General features: G+C 45.6%; 1 protein-coding gene and 1 pseudogene across 1 annotated transcript; one reads left to right on the plus strand and one right to left on the minus strand.

The window, feature by feature from the left end:
- Positions 1 to 10938: 10938 nt before the first annotated feature.
- LOC137822280 (trans-resveratrol di-O-methyltransferase-like) lies at positions 10939 to 12466 on the minus strand (annotated as a pseudogene).
- A 5970-nt stretch (positions 12467 to 18436) lies between these two features.
- LOC137838459 (uncharacterized) lies at positions 18437 to 19135 on the plus strand. The gene has a single exon (XM_068647705.1). The coding sequence runs from the start codon at positions 18437 to 18439 to the stop codon at positions 19133 to 19135; it is 699 nt and encodes a 232-aa protein (XP_068503806.1).
- The last annotated feature ends 969 nt before the right edge of the window (positions 19136 to 20104 follow it).

Below are 20104 nucleotides of genomic sequence, written 5' to 3' on the forward strand. Positions count from 1 at the left end.
TTCCTCGTTGGCTTCGGCGAGCTTGGCCATGGTGTCGTCTCTCTCCTTTTCCACCTTCCCCAAGAAGACCTCCCGATCTGCTGACCTTTTCTCGAGGTTTTTTACCTTGGCAGCATCTGCTTTGGTTAACGCCTCCAGGTCAGCTACTTTGACGCGATAGGGTACCAGCTTGCTCTCCAGCTCAATCTTCTCTTGAGCCAAGAGCTGCACCTTATGGCGTAGATCGGTGGCCTCCTTGCGCGCCACCCGGAGCTCAGTGCTCATAGCATCTTCCACTCGGGAGTGATCGATCTCGGCGAGCGTTAGATTGCAGGATAACCTCTCCGCCTCAATCCTTATGGAGCGATTCTCAGCTCGGAGTGTGAAGATGTCATCCTGGAGCTTCTTGGTGGAACTCTCCACAGCTTTAGATATGATGGAGGGGAAATCCTCCGCCATCATCTTCAGTTTTGCTGAAAAGGGCTCCCACACCCTTTTGACCTCAAGAGAGAGGTTTGCTTGTGGAGGCACCGGGGGGGCTTCTTGTTGGTTCTCGCCGCCACCTTCTTGAGTTGGTTGTGGAATGAGCGCTTCTTGGCGTGGTGGCGACGTCGGGGATTCAGTGATGATGATAGGTGAATTGTGGGCACCCTCATCCCCGACTGGTGCAGCATTTGCGGTTGAGGCGTTTGAAGGAGGACCCCCTCCAGCTGATACATAGGGCGTGGAGGCGCTCGGGGGGTTCTCCATGAAGTTGGGCTCGGCGGCCTCAATCACAGGAAGTGCGGACGCCAGAGGAACCGCTTGGACTGGCAAAGTGGGAGCTGGTGCAGGAAGCAGTGTTGGAGGTGGAGCTGGTGTGGAAGGTGGTGTTGATGTTGGAGGAGGAGGTGGAGCAGATGGTGACGAAGGCGTCACCCTCTTCCTCTTGATGATGAGGCCATCTTCAGTCGCCTCATCGTCTTCTCCTTCGTCCTCATGAACCACTTGAGGGGTTTTCCTCTTTGGTTTCCTAAGGACGAGCTTTTTGCGTTGATTAGCGGGCTGGGCCTCGGGAGGAGTTGGGCCTTTGGGTGGCGATCTGCCCTGTGCAGCGGCGATCTCCACCACTGAGTTTGGCACGGTTTGGGAACCCGACGCCAACCCGTGGGCTCGGGCGAGCGCCCTCAGTTCAGCTAGCTTTCCCTGGCCCAACATACGATCTGCATGATGCAAAGATACATGGGTTAGCTCAGAGAGAAAGATAAACGCATAAGTCAGTATGCAGCAAAAGCAGATAAGTGGTGCAGAAAATAAAACCAAAGTCTTGTGCACAACAGACAAGACGCCCAGAAACAGTTAGCAGAGGTAGTGTCAAGGTAATGACTTAGACGTTGAGGTGAGTTCTAACCTATGCGAACTTCGAGTTGATCTTCGAAGAACTCGAAGGAGATGAGCGTAGTGGTGAGGAAAGTAATATTGGCGTCTGCCATGCTTTTCCAGAAGAAGCACAGATCCTTGTCCAAAGCACCCATGCTGTCAGGACTCCTTGGCCTCCTGAAGCTTCCCTTGGACTCTTTATTCCCCTTGTTTACCCAATACAAGGGGAAGCCGTCGAGCAGCGAGGCGTCCTTGTCGTTTGGGCGCACCTGGACAAACTTGCCCTTCCAATCTTTGTAGGATTGCTGGAAGATAGAGAGGATCGACCTCCCAGCAATCCCGTTCAGACTCACCCACAGGCGATTTCCTGGGTGTTTGACTTCAAAGAGGAAGAGAAAGACGTCCACTGATGCTGGCAGCCCCAGATGGTCGCACATGATCTGGAACGCCCGCACGAATGCCCAGCTGTTGGGATGAAGCTGAGCAGCGGCGATGTCGAGCTCGGTCAGTACCTCCCTTTCAAAGCGAGTAAAGGGAAACCTAAGTTTCACCTTCTTGAACAGGGTGGTGTACATGAAGCAGAACAACCCGCCGTTGTTCCCTTTGTTGTCGGCGCACACTGGCACGTCGGGGGGGCAGGGTAGCACCACCATCTTGTCGTCGTGCTCCTTATGGAACGACAGGTGAGGCTCGTCCCCTTTCTTCAATCGAAGAACTGCCCCAGCAGAGTTTACTGAGGAGGTCTCCTTCAACAAGGTTGGGGTGGCCCATGGGTATAATTTTTTGAAGTCTGGGGAAGGAACGGAGGCTCCTCCGGCGACAGGTGGAGTAGCCTGAGCCAGGTTAGGGCGGGAGGGTGCAGGCCTCTCAGCCTGGGAAGAAGAAGCACCAGGTGCTCGCGGTGGGTTGTGTGCTTGAGATGAGGGGTTTCGTGACGAGGGAGGAGGATTTGGGGTGATCTTTGAGCGAGCCATCGTGGAAACTGCAAAAGGAAGAAGAAAAGAAAAGGTGATCAGGGTTCGCAGAGGCTGACTTGATCGTGAAAGAAAGGTGAAAAACGAACGAACGAAGGTTTGTTGTAACGAAGACGAAGCCCTAAGTTACGAGAAAGGAGAAATAGAAGAAACAGCCCACAGCGTATGCATCAGACAGTTAATGGATGATGCGAATCGGTTAAAATGCAGGAAAAATCAGTAGAAGAAGTAAAGGGAGTACCTTTTTATGATCGGAAGAACGATGAAGGAAGTTGATGATTCAAGGGGTTGGAGAACGTCGTGAGCTTTTGCAGAAGAAACTTGAAGCGTTTGAGAAAACGAAGAAGTGATGGAACAGTAGAAGAGAAATGGGTTTAAGGGTTTTTCGAATGGGTTTTGGAAGCGCAAACGGCAATTGAAGGTAACCGTTGATGAAGGCACGTGTCGAGCGATAGGGGGAGTGTTTGGTGGAGCGTCAGGAAAGCAGAAAGTACAACCGCTTGGAATTCTGCGCCAGCGCCACGTAGATCGGTACTGACGTGACTCCTTTAGTCTTTTCGCTGGACAAGTCTTCGCTTAAGACTGGGGGGCTTGTGTACCGCCCTGGTAGTCGGGAATGATGACGTGGCATCAAGCTATGGTATAGGCGTGTTGATGGGACGCCTGGTTGGCAGAAGGGAAGGAAGTCGGGGGGCTCGTGTAGTCGCCAGTTATTAAGTTGGCGTGCTCCGATCTCCAGCACACCAGAACCGGCGGTCACCGGGTTGAAGATGAAGTCGCCAGATGTAAACCCAGGCGACCAAGTGATTAGAGATCGCCGAAACAAGCAGATCATGAAGGCGGCCGACGAGACCATAGGGAAGGTGCGTACGAAGGCACCCGAACTCGCCATCCAGAAGAGATCACGCTCCAAGTCAACTATGCACTGAGTAGCATCATGCATAAGTAACTTAGCCAAAGGAGAGTCAGAAGTAGCGCCCAAGTCAAGGATGCTCCAGATGAAGGCACGTGTACAGCTGGATGCAAGCCACGTGTCCAGGTGTGTAACTGCCAGGAGAGAGAAAGTGTCCAGGTATATAAGAGTTTCCCAATGAACTTCTGAGGTACGCATGTTCAGATTGTCTTCTTTACGCTTGCGAGTTCTAGAGTATACTGAGAGAGAACTGGTTCACGGTTCCTTGAGAGTTCTTGAGTGTTACTCTTAGTATTTGGTGGTTCAGTCGCTGACTTGGGCGTTGGACTGTTCAAAATAACCGAAGCACTCGGGAACGACGCCTACCGCTTGGAGACGCTGGAAGGAGGGGCGATTCCTCGCACTTGGAACGCCACCCATCTCAAGTTTTACTACAGTTAAGGCATTGTAAGTAGCAATTAACTCGAACAGTTTAAGATGTATCAGTTTAAACAATTTTTCAAGGGGGCACTCTTTTTTCCCTAAGGAGGGTTTTTAACGAGGCCACCCAATAAAGAAGGTTTCAAAGTTTATCGAAGTTTCCCAGTTATTAAGTTTGCATGCTCATCGTATTCTAAGTTTTCGGAAAGAGACTTTATCGCCTTTGTGTAGTTTTAAACAATGGTGAATCCAAATCGCATGCATCTAGTACAAAGTTTTCGAAGTATGAAGTTTTAAACCCTCATCGCCACCTGGCGATCGGAGGTGCAAGTTAAAGTTTTAAGTCCTCATCGCCACATTGCGATCGGAGGCACAAGAATAAAGTTTTTTAAGTCCTCACCGCCACCTGGCGATCGGAGGCACAAGTATAAAATTTTATGACCGCCATCTGGCGAGAAAGAGATTGAAAAGACCTCCTCGCCTCGAGCGAGCGTAGGCAAGAAAGAGATTGAAAAGACCTCCTCGCCTCGAGCGAACGCATGTGAGAAAAGATTAAAGTCCTCCTCGCCCTGAGCGAGTACAGGCAAGAGCAGATCATAAGACCTCTTTGCGTAAGCAAATTGAGGCAAGTTGAAAGTCCCAGTGCATCCAGGGGAGGAGGAGATGTAACCCCTGGGCAAGTTGAGGCATCAGGAAAAGTCTTTCTCACCCTCGAGAGAGTTCAGGCAAGATGAAGCTGAAAAGTCAGGGGTGTTAATGATCTTAAGTATGGGAAAGGAGGGTCGGTGAAAACGCCTTTCCCCTTGAGTGAAACATCAATATTGACCTAGTAAGACTAGTTAAAAAAGAGGTTAAAGGGTGGTTGGGGGAGGTTCACGGAGGACACCTCACCACCTAAATCATTGTTCTAAAACTCAGGGAGGTATAGAAGGATCCGAAAGGCGGCTCTACCCCCAGATGAGGGGACAATGATTTAAGCTATCTCAAGTTAAAGACTCGGGGAAGGTAGAGGGAGATCCGAAAGGCAGCTCTCCTTCCAGATGAGCAAAGATGAAGTCATGAGGTGGCCCCGCAGGGGACGTTTTCAGTTAAAGGAAAATGGCGTCGCCAAAGGCCCATGGCTTTGAGATCGAAATAGAAAGAGGATCACACGGCGAGAGCCAGATCAGCGAAGTTTTGGGCGATAACGTAGAAATACGCTTCTCCTTTGGCAGATCGAGCGAGTGAGATTTCAGATACTAAGATCAACCTACGCCTTTTTGCCGAGTAAGTGATTTAGCGTTAAACGTTATTGCTACAGACTAACCGTTTGTTTAAGTCAAGGTGATTTCCAGAGAATTAAGTACCAATTTGTGCAAAGTGCATTTGGTTGAGTAAAAACCAGCCAGTCAAACCAGGTGATCGCACAACAGATAAATTAGAAGACCACATATATATATACACATGTATATCAAACAGTTTAAGCAGAGTGAAAGTTATTACGTACAAGTCAAAATTAGATACATGAATTCCAAAGATACAAGAGTTTCAAAGGCGGTAAAGTTGAAGTGGCAGATGGGAGCAACAGTTAAGTTGGAGGCATGATCTTGCCATCCACCACTTCATTGTACACCGAAAACTCTGAGAGGTCAAGGTCGGGAAATTTGCAAGAGAACTACTCCAAAGCCGGAGGTAAGAACTTGGGCAGCTTCAAGCTGAAGCTTGTCGATCTTCGCCTTGAACCCACTGTTCACTTCACGAACCTGGGTAAGTTCAAGCTCGAGCTCTTCGACCTTCTTGGACCCGCCGTTTTCTTCGCGAACTCGGGCAAGCTCGGCAGCAGTTTCACTCAGGTCTTTGGAGGCTTTGTCCCGATCTTGTTTGACTTTCCCAGGAGGGTCTCCTCAATCGACCTTTTCTCCAGCTTGGCCATCTGTTCAGCGTCGTTCTTCCGGGCCTCCTCCAACGTTGCAATTTTCTCCCTCATAGGGACAAGCTTGCTCTCCAACTCGACGACGTCCTAAAGCTTGTCGTGCAATTTCCAGCGCAGTTCAGCTTTGTCTTTGCGCAAGCTTCGGAGCTCTTCGTTGAGAGCGTTTTCAACCCACGAGAACTCCAAGCCTTGCATCATCATGTCGCACTTGATCTTCTAAGCTTCAGCTCTCGCAGTGCTCGCCACTTCCTGATGGACGCGCTTATCGAGTTCGGACTTGTCCAAGGTGTCTTTTAGCCCTTCACCGACGATTTGGGGAAGACACTCGTCGACCATGGCGTTTAGGCGCACGGTGAAAGACTTCAAGGCTTCCTGGAGAGGAGCTGGAAGGCTTGGAGTTGTTGGAGGAGCTGAAGGTTGGTGCTCACCACCACCCTCGCAAGGTTGGATGGCGGGAGGAGCCTCGAGGCGTGGTGGTGAGGCGGGGAGTTCTGTTGCAGCCTGAGAGGAAGCTTGCGTATCAGCAAGTTGTTCAGGTGCAGCTTCAGCAACCGAGGCGTTCGAAGCAAGAACGTCCCCAACGGACTCGAAGGGCGTGGAGGCGTTGGGGGATTCTCGACGTAGTCAAGAGGGGCGACCTCAGCTGCTGGTTGTTTAGTTGCAACTCCCCTTTTTCTTTTGCAGATCAACCCGTCCTTGGTGCTCTCATCAGCTTCGTCGTCTGATACAACCCTGAGGGCCTTCCTCTTAGCCCTCTTGGGTAGTAATTTCTTCCGCTCAGGGGCGAGAAGAGCAGCGGCGTTAGACGGGCCAACTGGTGGAGGATTGCCTTGAGCAGCGCCGATCTCTGCAACCGAGTTTGGGACGGTTTGAGAGCCCGCCGCTAGATTGTGGAGCTTGGCTATGGAGCGCAGCTCAGCCATCCTTCCTTTTCCCAGCATCATATCTGCACAAAGAGGCCAACAATTACAAACCAGTATGCGCAGGAAGATGAGCAGTGTAAGTCAATGCATGGAATAAGTTAAGACTATGCACGAATCAGAACAACGACATCAAAGTAAAAAAATAGGGTGATCGGAATTCAAGCTAAGGGAACTCGGAATTAGGACTTAAAGACGAACCTATGTGAACGTCAAGTTGACTTTCGTGGAACTCATAGGCGATTATGGAGGAGGTGGACAAAGTCACGTTGGAGGAGGCAACTCCTTTCTAGAAATTGGATAAGTCTTTGTCGAGCTCCCCCATCTTCTCTGGCCCCCTAGCCCTCCTGAAGCTAGCCTCTTTCTTCCCCTTGTTCACCCAATACAAGGGGAATCCGTCGAGGAGGGTGGGGTCCTGATCGCTGCAGCAGACGTCCACGAATTTCCCTTTCCAGTCCTTATAGGATTGCTGGAAGATAGAGAGGATGGACCTCCCAGCAACCCCATTAAGGCTAACCCATAGACGATCACCTGGGTTCTTGGCCTCGAACAGGTAGAGGAACACGTCCACCGAAGCTGGATGTCCCAAGTGCGCACAGATGATTTGGTAAGCCCGGACGAACGCCCAGCCGTTGGGGTGAAGCTGGGCGGGGGCTATGTCAAGCTCAGTCAGAAGCTCCCTCTCGAAGCGAGTGAAAGGGAATCAGAGCTTGACTTTCTTGAACATTGTGGTGTAGACAAAGCAGAAGGGCTCGCCGTCGCTTCCCTGGTTGTCAGTGCAAATGGGTTCTTCGGGAGGGCAGGGGCGAACGGACACCTTGTCGTCGTGTTCTTTGCTGAAGGAAAGGTGAGTTGGATCACCTCTCTTGAGGCGATTGACGTCGACGTCGGTATTGATGAAGGAGGTCTCACCCAGCAAAGCTGAAGAGGCCCAAGGGTACAGTTGCTTGTAGTTTGGGAGGGGCCTTACAACTGCGCTGGTGTGAGGTAGGTATGGCTACGGTTGACTAGGTCGAGAAGACGCAAGCCTCACGAACTGGCTCGAAGGGACGTTAGGATCCCTTGGTGGGTTGCGGGAGGAGGAAGGGTTGGCCCTACGAGTTTCGTCGGAGGGTTTTGAGGAGATGGAGGAGGGTTTGGTGTAACTTTGGAGCGAGCCATCAGAAGAGCTGCAAAGAAAATGAAAAGGGAAGAGGTGAGAGTTTGAAAGCAGAGGGACCCAACAGAAAAGAAGAAGGCAGAGAGGACAAGGGGGGCTCGCAGAGAAAGGGCTAGAAACCCTAAGCGCAGAAAAAAGCGAAGCAAGGAAAAACATCCCACAACGTATGCTCCAGACAGTTAATGGATGATGCAAACCGATTAAAATGCAGCAAATATCAGTGGGAGTGAGAAAAAGGTTACCTTTTGATGATCAGAAGAGCGTTCAGTAAAAGATGTTTGAAGGAGTCGAAGCGTTCGTTGAAGTGTTTCGAGAGCTTGGAGTGAGGAAGAAGATAATGAAACAGTGAAGTGGCACGAATAATGGTCGTTGATGAGTCCACGTATCGAATGATCGGAGGGGTTGGTGAAATGTCAAATCAGTGAACAGTATGAGCGCCAACGCGCACGGCCACGTAGGTCACCGAAAATTCAACCCTTTAGTCTTTTCGTTGAACAAGTCGCAACTCAAGACTGGGGGGCTTGTGTACCGACCAAGTCATCGGGTGTGATGACGTGTCTAGCACGTGCTATGTGGGGCGTGCTCAACAGAACACGTGGACAAGAGAAAGATGAATAGTTTTTAGAAGTGAGCATAGTCGCCTATTCGTGGAACTGGCGTTCTATAGTAAACTTGGTCGGATGTCACCAGGGTTGTGTGTCGTCGACGTAGTAGATAATGGAAGATCAGGTGGTCTGACATCGCCACAGAGAGCACATCGCCGAATCTTCCAGTAAGCTTAGTTAAAGTTGCTGGAGGCTGAGAAGAGTAAGTTCAAGCGTATAAGTTTAGTAAGATGATTGTTGCACCGACATGGGGCGTGAAGGTCGTGTGGGTTGAAGGGAACAACTTGCCCATCAGCGACAGGATTCCCAGAGTGGACATTCGTTGGTGGCAAGGTTTCCTCAGCTAGAACATGCATGGCGTAGCAATAAGGAGGGTGCCACTTGCGACAAGCGATGTCACAGAGATGGTGCACTTTGTTGCATCCGATACTCGCCTAGTCAAGTGGTGTTCCAGAGTGTATTACGTGCTAGATTACTCCTTGAATAGGAGACTTAGCCGCACGACTGGTTACTACACAAAAATAACGCTCAAGTTACCCTAGCCCAGATGACGATGCGTGTAGGGTTGGATGCTACCTGTTACCCCAACCCAGATGATGACACGTGTAGGGTTGGATGTAATATAAGAAATGACGCTCGGGTTACCCTAGCTCAGATGATGACACGTGTAGGGCTGGGTACTACCTGCTACCCCAGCCCAGATGGTGACACGTGCAGGGTCGGATGCGAGCCACGCGTCCAAAGCATAACTGCCTGGAGAGAGAAAAAACCTAGCTATAAAGGTAAACTTAACAAAATTTGCAGAGGTATGTTTTTCATTACGGCTCATTATTTTGGGTTGAGTGCACTTTAGTACGGTTCTGCAGAGTATAGTTTTCTCTCAGTTTTTGGGTGTTCTTGTCATTGACTTGAGCGTCGGAGCGCCATCGGCGGTAGAGGCGCCACCTTGTGTTTTTCAGGTTCTCAGAGAGGCTATCTGTGGTGTGGACTTGAAGGGCACGTGGTGTCAAGCTGGTGAGGAAGATCGTGACGAGGCAACGCTCTTACGCTTGGTCAACCGGCAGGATCAAAACTGTTGCCTAAACCTAAGCCCACAGCTGCATATTCCATGTCTGGAAAAGTGTTTCCAAAGCATTGCCTAAAGTTACGACAACACTTTTCCTACTTTAGAAAATGCTTTTTAGATGTTGTCTAAGGTAAAAAATGGTGTAGTGTCAGTAGACAAGTGCTTCCATTTTATATTATTGTTGCCCCCACATAGCGTAAAACCTTTCACTATCTACTATTTCCAAATTGGTTTATTATCATACTGCCTCATCCCCTTCCTCATTTATAAGTTCCTTAAAATATCTCCATTTAATTGGTCTCCCTGTATGATGCAATCCGGCTTTGTAGCCTTGCATGCTTTTTTGTGTAGATATTGTTCTTCAATATTTTTTATTTGAATTTCTTCGATGGAAAGATTAAATTTTAAAGATAGAAATTAGTTGAATCTAAATGAAGTAAGACCAACACTTAGTTTTTAGAGTGAGTTTTACTCAACACTATTAGGAGGAGTCTAGCTAAAAGACAACTCTAGGTAGAACTTTGACAAGTAGAAGTGTCACAAAATTTGAGAGCAATTCTTTATCAAATCAAAGTTGAAAATACGTGGACAAGAAACTTCTATTTATAAGAGAGAAAAACTTGCAAGGCAAGCATCTCAATCAAAAATCCTCTCAAATGATAAGTGTCGCCTCCTTATTTGCGCAAATCCTCTCTATTTGTCCTTTCTTTTTCGACTATCTACTCTCCCCGGCTAAGCCGACAAGAGAGAGTGAGGAGGTCGTTACGTGAGCGTTACATGACCGCTAACATTCCATTTATTATGGAAGGAGAAGGGAACGCCCTATTAGTAAGCATATCGAGGCGCAGGTAGGAAGCACATCTGGCCATTTGAAATGCATTTTTATTAAAGCAAGAAAGAAGACAAGATCTTCTACTTATTTTTTATATTTATATATGCCAACTGCAACTGATTCCACTTGAGCAAGAGCAGCGGAGCGTGACAAGTGACGTGTCTTTTTTGGAGGAAAATCCTCTCCTTTGAGGAGGGGACATGTGGATCTTGATGTCATTCTTGTCTATGCTTAAGTGGACCTTTTTTCCTATTTACACCGAACTCTTACTTTACCCAAAATATAAGATCCAAAAATAATTCCTAAATTATTATGTACAATTTTTACAAACAAAAAGAAGAAAAAAGACTCTACAATTTACGATTGTTCATCTCCAATAAAATCTCATCTTCTTATATACTCTTAGTCAAAGATTTTCATTCTAGAATCCTTATATTTAGAGATATTATCGTCATTAATTACTATTTCTCCTCCCCTCTATTTTAATTTCACATAACTCATTTCCTCTTTGTTTTGTAATATTTTCCTCTTTCACTTTAAACATGAAACCTAGTTTCTTGCCCAAACTCCATAGATTACCTCTATTCTACCCACACGTTACTTATTAGTTTCAAAATTTAATTTTAACTTATTCACTTGGCAAATTGTTATTAAAAATAAAAAAGATAGATTGTAAAATCAGAAACTATTTCTAATGATAGATTGGAGAAAAATATCAAAATGAAAAGACTTAATAGAGAAATTATTTCAAATGTATAGATCATATTACAGAAATATACATATCACACAACTTTTCACTTTTTCAACTATTATTATTATCAAAATGAAAATACTTAATACAGAATTTATTTCAAAGGCATAAATCATATTACAGAAATAAACATATCACACATCTTTTCACTTTTTCAATTATTATTGCTATGGATAAACCTCTATGAGAGACTTGAAACCTAGAACTTGAGTTATCTTGTAGTGATTGAACCCTGCAGAAAAGAACAACTTAGCCCAATCTTTCTCATTTCTCTGTTTTCCAGTAACCAACACCATCATCTCCATATCATAGTAGAGCTTTGTTTGTTCTGATTCACTGTCTCCTTTCACGTTTCCTATCACCGTGTCTATGATAATCACTTTTCCTTTATCTTTGTTTTTGATTGCCTCCTTACATCTCTTCAGGATTTTCAAGCATTCCTCATCGTTCCAGTTATGCATTACAGTCTACATCACAAGCAAATCCAATCACATTAAATATTCAATAAAAACGACATGTTGATTATCTAACAAAGATCAACCAGTCACAAACACAGATTTTGTATCCAACATGATGAGATTTTCATAATTTCTTCATAATATTCAAAAGCCATACAATACAATCAACAAATGAGATTTAATTAATCTCTAACAAAAATCTATCAGCAATCAAAGTCCCTTTACTATTCAGAATAGACCGATAGAAAATGAAGTGTGCTAAAGGTGTAGTAAGAAGATAGTTAATATTAGATAGTATTTACCTCTGCTAAAGGTAGAAGATAGTTAACAATTAGATAATATTTACCTTCAACATGATGGAATCAGCAGAAGGGATTGTTTCAAACATGTCCCCTCCAACATATTTTATGTTATCCGTTCCTGCAAGCCATGAACAACATGTGGGAGATCAAAGACAATGCAGTTCAAGTGTGGAAATGAGTTGGCAATTGCCTTAGCCAAAGTTCCTGTTCCTCCCCCAACATCAACCAAAGACTCTAATCCTTGCAACACTCCCTTGCACTTCTCAATCACCACACTGGAAATCAATCGAGTGTCATTAGTCATGGCATCATTGAAAAGGTGATTGAATTTGGGCTCACGGCTAGCATAGTCCCACAAAGTCATCTCATTTTGTGTGTGAAATGGTGTAGGGTCATCATTTGTGAACCAAGTGGAGAATTGAAACCATGGATTGAACAAAACTGGATCAAGTATGACTTGTAGCAAACATGTCATACGAAAGGGATGGTCCTTAAGGAGTAGTATAGATGCATCAGTTAACACATAACTCACTTCTTGATTATTATGAGTGACAATGTGTTGAGAGAAAAAACCAGAGTGGACCAAGATTTGCATCAAGCGGGAAATAAAGCAAGTCTTGGAAGGATGAACTGGGAGTGAAGCAATGAGTTGTGAGAGTGGCATAGGTTTGCCATACTTGTGTATGACATCAGGTATGCACAAATCAATTGCACATTTAAGGCACATAGAGTTTATGAAACCAAAAGTTTGGTTCAATATGTGGGTTTGAGATTAAAATAGTTTAGAAGACTGATCTTCGTGGTGAATACTCATATTTTTGTATTTAAAGTAAACTTGTGATTAGCAAACTCACTTGGATGGATTTATATAGGACTGGTAATACCATCTATCGGTCCCATATTTCACTACAGTTAAACAACAAAACGCCAAGATATTTAGAGTGCAGTGCTATTTTATAACAATATATTTCTTTATACACATTAAATAACTTATCAAAAAAATTAATTTCACGTGTGTGTTTATTTCCTTGTTTTCATTGAGAAACATAGCACATATGTTTAATGATTACTAACCGCAAATTTTAAAAGTAAAAAAAAAATCTATTTATTGCAAAAACATCATTATAGTAACTAACTCCAATTGTCATTAGCATGAATTATATAATGCTAAACAAATGATCCTAAAATTTCATCTAACGAGGTAAGTTGTCGGATTAAACACAAGTACTGATCCTGCCTGTTGACCAGAACGCTGGAGCTTTGCCTCGTCAAACTTGGATCGACTTCTGCGCCGTGTCAGCCTCCGTCTTTCACCGCGATTCACCTCAAGAACCTGCAAAAGAACAGAACGGCGCCGCTGCGGCCGATCGCAGTCCAACGCCCAAGTCAGCGACTGAACCACCAAATACTAAGAGTAACACTCAAGAACTCTCAAGGAACCGTGAACCAGTTCTCTCTCGTATACTCTAGAACTCGCAAGCGTAAAGAAGACAATCTGAACATGCGTACCTCAGAAGTTCGTTGGGAAACTCTTATATACCTGGACACTTTCTCTCTCCTGGCAGTTACACACCTGGACACGTGGCTTGCATCCAGCTGTACACGTGCCATCATCTGGAGCCTCCTTGACTTGGGCGCTGCTTCTGACTCTCTTTTGGCTAAGTTACTTATGCATGATACTACTCAGTGCATAGTTGCCTTGGAGCGCGATCTCTTCTGGATTGGCGAGTTCGGGTGCCTTCGTACACACCTTCCCTGTGGTCTCGCCGGCCGCCTTCATGATCTGCACCACCTGTTCCACCGTGTATGATCGAGCAAGCTGTCCCCCGACCTCATCCTCTGGCCAGTTGGGAAATGTCTATCTGCCTTCATCTCCGGCGATGTGCTTGTCTCGGTGATCTCTAGTCACTTGGTCGCCTGGGTTTACATCTGGCGACCTCATCTTCAACCCGGTGACCGCCGGTTCTGGTGTGCTGGAGATCGGAGCACGCCAACTTAACATCTGGCGACTACACGAGCCCCCCGACTTCCTTCCCTTCTGCCAGCCAGGCGTCCCATCAACACGCCTATACAATAACTTGATGCCACGTCATCACTTCCGACTACCAGGGCGGTACAAGTACATATCGAGATTAAAGTAATTAAAAATACTTATAGGTTAACATTTGTTTATTCTAAATATAAAAATTAATTTTATTACTTCTTCAGCAACTTTTTTTATAAAATATAGATTTAATCTATATTACAGTTGAATTATATATTTTCATCAATTGAACCGTTACATTAAATTCTAACGTATTATATCATATAAATTTAAAAATACTTAGGTACTAGATAATATATACAAAATGTTTAAATTCTATAAAATTTGAAGAACATGAGTATTAAAAAATATTTAAAAAAAATATATACATTAGAGTAGGTTACTCTAATAATATTAAATATGTTTTAATTTTTAATTTTTAATTTTTTTAAAAGCTTTATGTTCATGTCAATTAAGGAGACTTTTCTCTACACACATCTCTTTCATCCATATACATCTCTTTCATCCACACACATCTCTTTCATCCACACTTTTCTCCTCATCTTCTTCACTCATACTCATTTCCTTCATTCACACTTAAGCATTCTCGTGGAGTATATGCATGAAAAATGTGGGTACTAATTAAACCAGTAGACGCATGTTTTATTGGTGAATTTCTGTTGAATAAGATTGACGCATGTTCAATCTTGTTTAACTCTGTTGGAGGATTGAGAAATGATTAATGTTTAGAGAACCTGTGAAGAATTCAATGGTGAAAGAAATTAGAGTTCAACCGTTTTTCAATTGCTATTTTAATATCTTTTATATTTTTTGCACAAGTATCTCAACCCCTTTTATCTTTATTTTTATTGCTAACTTTTATTTCTTGTACATAGATTCTAAACACTGATTTACTAATTTCACTATTGGATTCGTTGGGAGACAAGTTGGGTCATCTGACCACAATTATACTATCATTTCTTTAACATTAGACAGGTCTACGCTAAAATTATTTTAATTTAACAATAAAACGACAACTATTAGTGTGAGTTTAGTTGAAACTTTTCATTAATAAATAATTAAATTTTATAATTACTGAGTCGTTCAAGTCGACACTACATTTTCAATTAATTTTTAATATATAATGTGTATAGTGCGGATTGATAAATTTGGCTTATCGCATCATTGAGATTTGCGTACTTGTAAGTTGGCTCATATAAATTTTTAAAATAAAAAATGTAACAATCTTTTTATAATTTTGTAATCCCAAATTTAAATATGTTATGAAAACAATGATTTAGTACAAAATATATAATGAACAAAAATTAAAGTGAACCAAAAAAAATTTAATTTGAATTTATAAAATTTTAATATTAAAAGTTATTAATACAAATATTTAATCATATTTAATTTATAAATAATACTATACAACATTAAAAGAAAGGTGATCCAGCCGGTTGACCTGAGTGCAAGAGCCTTGCCACGTCAAAGGTTTCTCCTTCTGGATCTGCTTCGCACCACGTTAGCTTCTGTCCTCCACACCTCAATTCTTCGTAAGAACCTGCAGAAAACAAAGTGGCGCCACTGCGGCCGATCGCGCTCCGACGCTCAAGTCAGTGACGGAATCACCAAATACTCAGAGAGAATATCAAAACTCAAGGAACCGTGCGCAGTGAATCTCAGTGTTCTGAAAAGCGTACTCTAGTGTTCTCAGAAAGCGTACCTCAAAGTCTGTTAAGAGTTCCTTATATACCTGAGCACTTTCTCTCTCCTGACGGTTACACCTCTGGACACGTGGCTCGCATCCAGCTGTACACGTGTCACCATCTGGAGCCCCTTTCTACTTGAGCGTCACCTCTACTCTTCAAGCTATTCGACTAAGTTACCCATGCGAGGAGTAACTTGGTGCATAGCTTCCTTGGAGCGCGACCACTTAAGCGGCGAGTACGGGGTGTCACCATGCACACCTTCTCTGTGGTCTCGCTTGCCGCTATCACGATCTGCTTCACTTGCACATCATGCATGTTCTAGTAAACTGTTCCCTTGCCCCGACTTCTGGCTAGGGAATGATCATCTGATAACTTCGTTCTTCGTACTCGTACCCCTTTCGGCGGTCTCTAACCACTTGATCGCCTAAAACTCACATACGACGACCATGACGCAAGCCTGGTGACCACAGGTTACACATGCTAGATATCGGAGAACGCCAAGCTAACAATTGGCGACTACACAAACTTCCCGACGTACTTCCCTCCTGTTAGCCAGGTGTCCCGTTCAACACGCCTATATTATCGTTTGCTGCCACGTCATCACTTCCGATTACCTGATCACTAAGAGGTCACGTCATCGTCGATCTATGTGGCGCCGGTACGGATTTCCGTACGTTCGTACCCTCTGCCTTTCTGACGCTCCACCAACCCCTTTTTCAATCACACGACACGTGGCTTCATCAACGGTCGTCTTTAATTGACGTTTGCGCTTCCTAAAACGTTCGAAAACCCTTAAACTCATCGCGTTTTTCACTGTTCCATCGTCTTTCTTCATTCTCAAGCACTCCAAACATTTTCTCTGCGAACCACGAAGCTTCTCGTCTCTCTCAATCTCCAACTTTCTTCATCGCTCATCCGATCACAAAAAGGTACCCCTTTTACTCCTCCTATTGGTATTTGTCGCATTTTAATCGGCTTGCATCATCCATTAACTGTCTGAAGCATACGTTGTGGGATGTATCTCTTTTTTCTCGTAACCTAAGGTTTCGTCCCTGATAACGTCTATCCCAGCGAAACCTTGTTCGTTCATCCTATCTTCTTCGTCCCTAATCGAGTCATTCTCTGCTAGCTTCATTTCATCCCTTTCTCTTTCCTTTGCAGTTCCTGCGATGGCTCACACGAAGTCCACCGCTAACCCTCCTTCTTCATCGCGAAATCCTCCACCCAAAACCAGTAGGGTTGTCCCTGGGACAAATCCTCCATCAATACGCAACCCATCTCGAGCCTCTGGTGCTCCCACTGCACAGGTTGAGAGGCCCGCTTCTTCTCATGCCAACCCTACCCAGGCAACTCCACCACTCGCCGGAGGAGCCTCCCTTCCTCCAGAAGACTATAAAAAGCTCTACCCTTGGGCTACCCCAACTCTGCTGAAAGAGACTTCCTCGATAACCACCCAGTTGGCGTGCACCGACTGAGGAAAGGAGATCAATCCGACCTCTCAATCCACAAGGAGCACGATAGCAAAATGGTCGTGCTACCCTGCTGCCCGGGTGAACCGATCTGCGCAGACGATAAGGCGAACAACGGTGAGTTGTTCTACTTTATCTACGCTACCTTCTTCAAGAAAGTGAAGCTTAGGCTTCCTTTTACCCATTTCGAGAGAGAGCTACTGACCGAGCTCAACATCGCGCCTGCCCAGCTTCATCCCAACAGCTGGGCGTTCGTAAGGGCGTTCCAAATTATCTGCGCACACTTGGGGCTACCGGCTTCATTGGACGTCTTCCTCTTCCTGTTTGAGGCAAAGAATCCCGGAGATCGCCTCTGGGTCAGCTTGAACGGGATTGCTGGGAGATCAATCTTCTCAATCTTCCACCAATCTTATAAAGACTGGAAAGGGAAGTTCGTGAAGGTGTGCCAAAACGACCAAGACCCCTCCCTGCTCGACGACTTCCCCTTGTATTGGGTAAACAAGGGGAACAAAGACTCTAAAGACGGCTTCAGGAGGCCAAGAAGCCCTGACAACATGGGGGAGTTAGACAAGGATCTTTGTCTCTTCTGGAAAAGCGTGGCTGTCGTCAACATCACCTTCCCCACTGCCTCAATAATTTCCTTCGAGTTCCTCGAGGACCAACTCGAAGCTCACATAGGTCAGCCCCTTCCTCAACACCAAGTCCTTCACTTCAAGTTAACACTAACTTAGCGTCTTCACCACTCTATTTTGGCATTTCTATTATTCTGTGTTGACCTTGATCTTTCATCCATGTACTACTTGTGTCATCTCTACATGAATGCACTTGCATATTTCGCTTCTGCCTTGGTTGCTCATTTGTTCTTTACCTTGTGCAGATAACATGTTGGGGAAAGGGAAACTAGCAGAATTGAGGGCGATCGCCCCATCCCACAAGCTCGCGGCGGGCTCCCAAACCGTGCCCAACTCGGTGGTGGAGATCGCCGCCGCTCAAGGCAAAACTCCTCCCCGAGGTCCAACTTCTTCTGGGGTACTACCCGCCCCAGCAAGGAAAAAAATTGGTTTTGAGGAGACCTAAGAGGAAAGCTCCTCAAGTGGTGCATGAGGAAGAAGAGGATGATGAAGAGACTGAGGATGGCCTCATTACTAAGAGGGCAAGGGCGGCCCCCTCTTCACCACCTGCACTCCAAACTCCAACACCGCCCTCACCTCCAGCTCCACTACAACCAGTCCAAGCGACGCCCTTAGCCGCCGCGCCTCCAGTGGTCGAGAGCAGCGACCCAAACTTTATAGAGAACCCTCCAAGCGCCTCCACACCATTTGTATCTGTCGAAGAGGGTCCTCCTTCAACCACTTCTATTGTTGGGGCTGCGTTAGGAAACGATGAGGGTGCTCAAGCCTCGCCCATTTTGATAACAGAATCTCCGACCTCACCACCACGCCAAGAAGCCCCCCTTGCCATACAAACTGAAGAGGGCGGTGATGAGAGTCAGCACCAAACCCCCCCAGCACCTCCAACGACAACCTCAAGCCTCCCAACCTCCCAACCTCAGGTCTTGGGACCCTTCACAGCCCGACTGAAGATGATGGCGGAGGATCTTCCCTCGATTGTATCAAGGGCTGTGAAAGACTCACTCAAGAAGCTCCAAGATGAGAACTCTGCGCTGAAGGAGTCAAACCTGATGATAAGGGTTGAGGCTGAGAAACTCTCTTGCAACCTGATGATGGTGGAGATTGAACACTCAAGGCTAGAGGATGCCATGGATGCTGAGCTCAGGAGCACTCGCAAGGAAGCTTCCGACCTGCGCCAGAAACTACATCTCCAAGTCCAAGAGAAGATCGACTTGGAAAGCAAGCTGGTTCCTTACAGGCTCAAGGTGGCAGACTTGGAGGCTGCAAAAAAGGCGGATGCAACCAAGGTGGAAAACCTTGAGAAAAGGTCAGCAGATCGGGAGGTTCTCCTTGGGAAGGTCGAAAAAGAAAGGGACGATGCTCTTGCTGAGCTCGCCGAAGCTCGAGAGGAGGCCAAGAAGATTGCTGCAGAGTTGGCCCAAGCTCGAGACGAAGGCAAAAAGGCTGCTGAAGACCTAGCTCGAGCTCGTGAGGAAAAGGAAGAGCTGAAGAAGCAAACACAAGAGCTCGAGCAAGGCACCGCCCAAGTCCTCACCGCTGGGTTTGACGCCGCTCTGGAGCAAGTAGCATGTCAATACCCCGAGCTCGACCTTTCCATGGTGTCGATCTGCAACGAGGTGGTGGATGGGAAGATTGTACCCTCCGAAGACTAGCTGCCTTCCTCCATCACCTTTTCTTTTGTAAAAACTTTATCTGTAATTACTGCTTATGTAACAGTCGCCACTTCTTATATAATTTTCACTGCTGAAATATTGTTTTCTGATACTTCGCTTTAAATGCCTCTTACTTGCTGCGTGGTTAATCAACATAACCGGTGAAACTCGCTTAAACGAATTAACTCAGCAACATTCGAGCCTCACCTTTCACACACTGCTTCGATCTTGAACAAACTGTTAATCTTATAACAATTTATGGAACTGTTAACTCAAAGTAAAACTTGAGCAACGATTAACTCTTAAGCGATGAAATTTAATATAACTTGTGAACTCAAGGCAATAAACCTTAACATAAGTTACTTACTAGGCAGCAGGTTTTAACTTAAACTAGTATCACAATACAGTTTACCTGATCTGCCCAGCAAAGGGAGCCCTTATTCCTGTCATCACCTGGAATTCTTCTGATCGCCGTAGGGTTCTGGCGATGTGAACTTTCTTGCCTTCATGACTTGACCATTGCCCCCTCATCTGGGAGGTAGAGGCGCCTTTCGGATTCTTCTCTACGTCCCTGAGTTTCAGAGCAATGAGCTGGATAGTGAGGTGTTCTCTTTGAACCTACCTTAGCTATCTTTTTAACTTCTTTCACCCTTCACGCCATACCTGAACTCGTTCAAGACGAGAAGGATTTTATCTGTCTTCGCACCGCCTACAAGCGTGGAAGTTTTCTCTGGTCTTACTGAGTCAATATTGATGTTTCACTTAAAGGGGGAAAGGGCGTTTTCCTTCCCTTCCAACCGTTTAAGGTCACGAACACCCCTGACCTTTCAGTTCATCTTGCCTGAACTCACTCTGAGGTGAGAAGGACTTTTTCTGGTGCCTCAACTTGCCCAAGGTGTACATCTCCTCCCCCTGGATGCACTGGGGACTTTTAATCATGCCTCTATCTGCGGGTGCAGAGAGGTCTTT

Source organism: Phaseolus vulgaris, chromosome 11, assembly GCF_000499845.2.
Source record: "Phaseolus vulgaris cultivar G19833 chromosome 11, P. vulgaris v2.0, whole genome shotgun sequence".
NCBI classification, from domain to species: Eukaryota; Viridiplantae; Streptophyta; class Magnoliopsida; order Fabales; family Fabaceae; genus Phaseolus; species Phaseolus vulgaris.

Bases quoted from the DNA above. Each gene is read 5' to 3' on its own strand.
- LOC137838459 (XM_068647705.1), top strand. From the start codon at position 18,437: ATGGCGGAGGATCTTCCCTCGATTGTATCAAGGGCTGTGAAAGACTCA.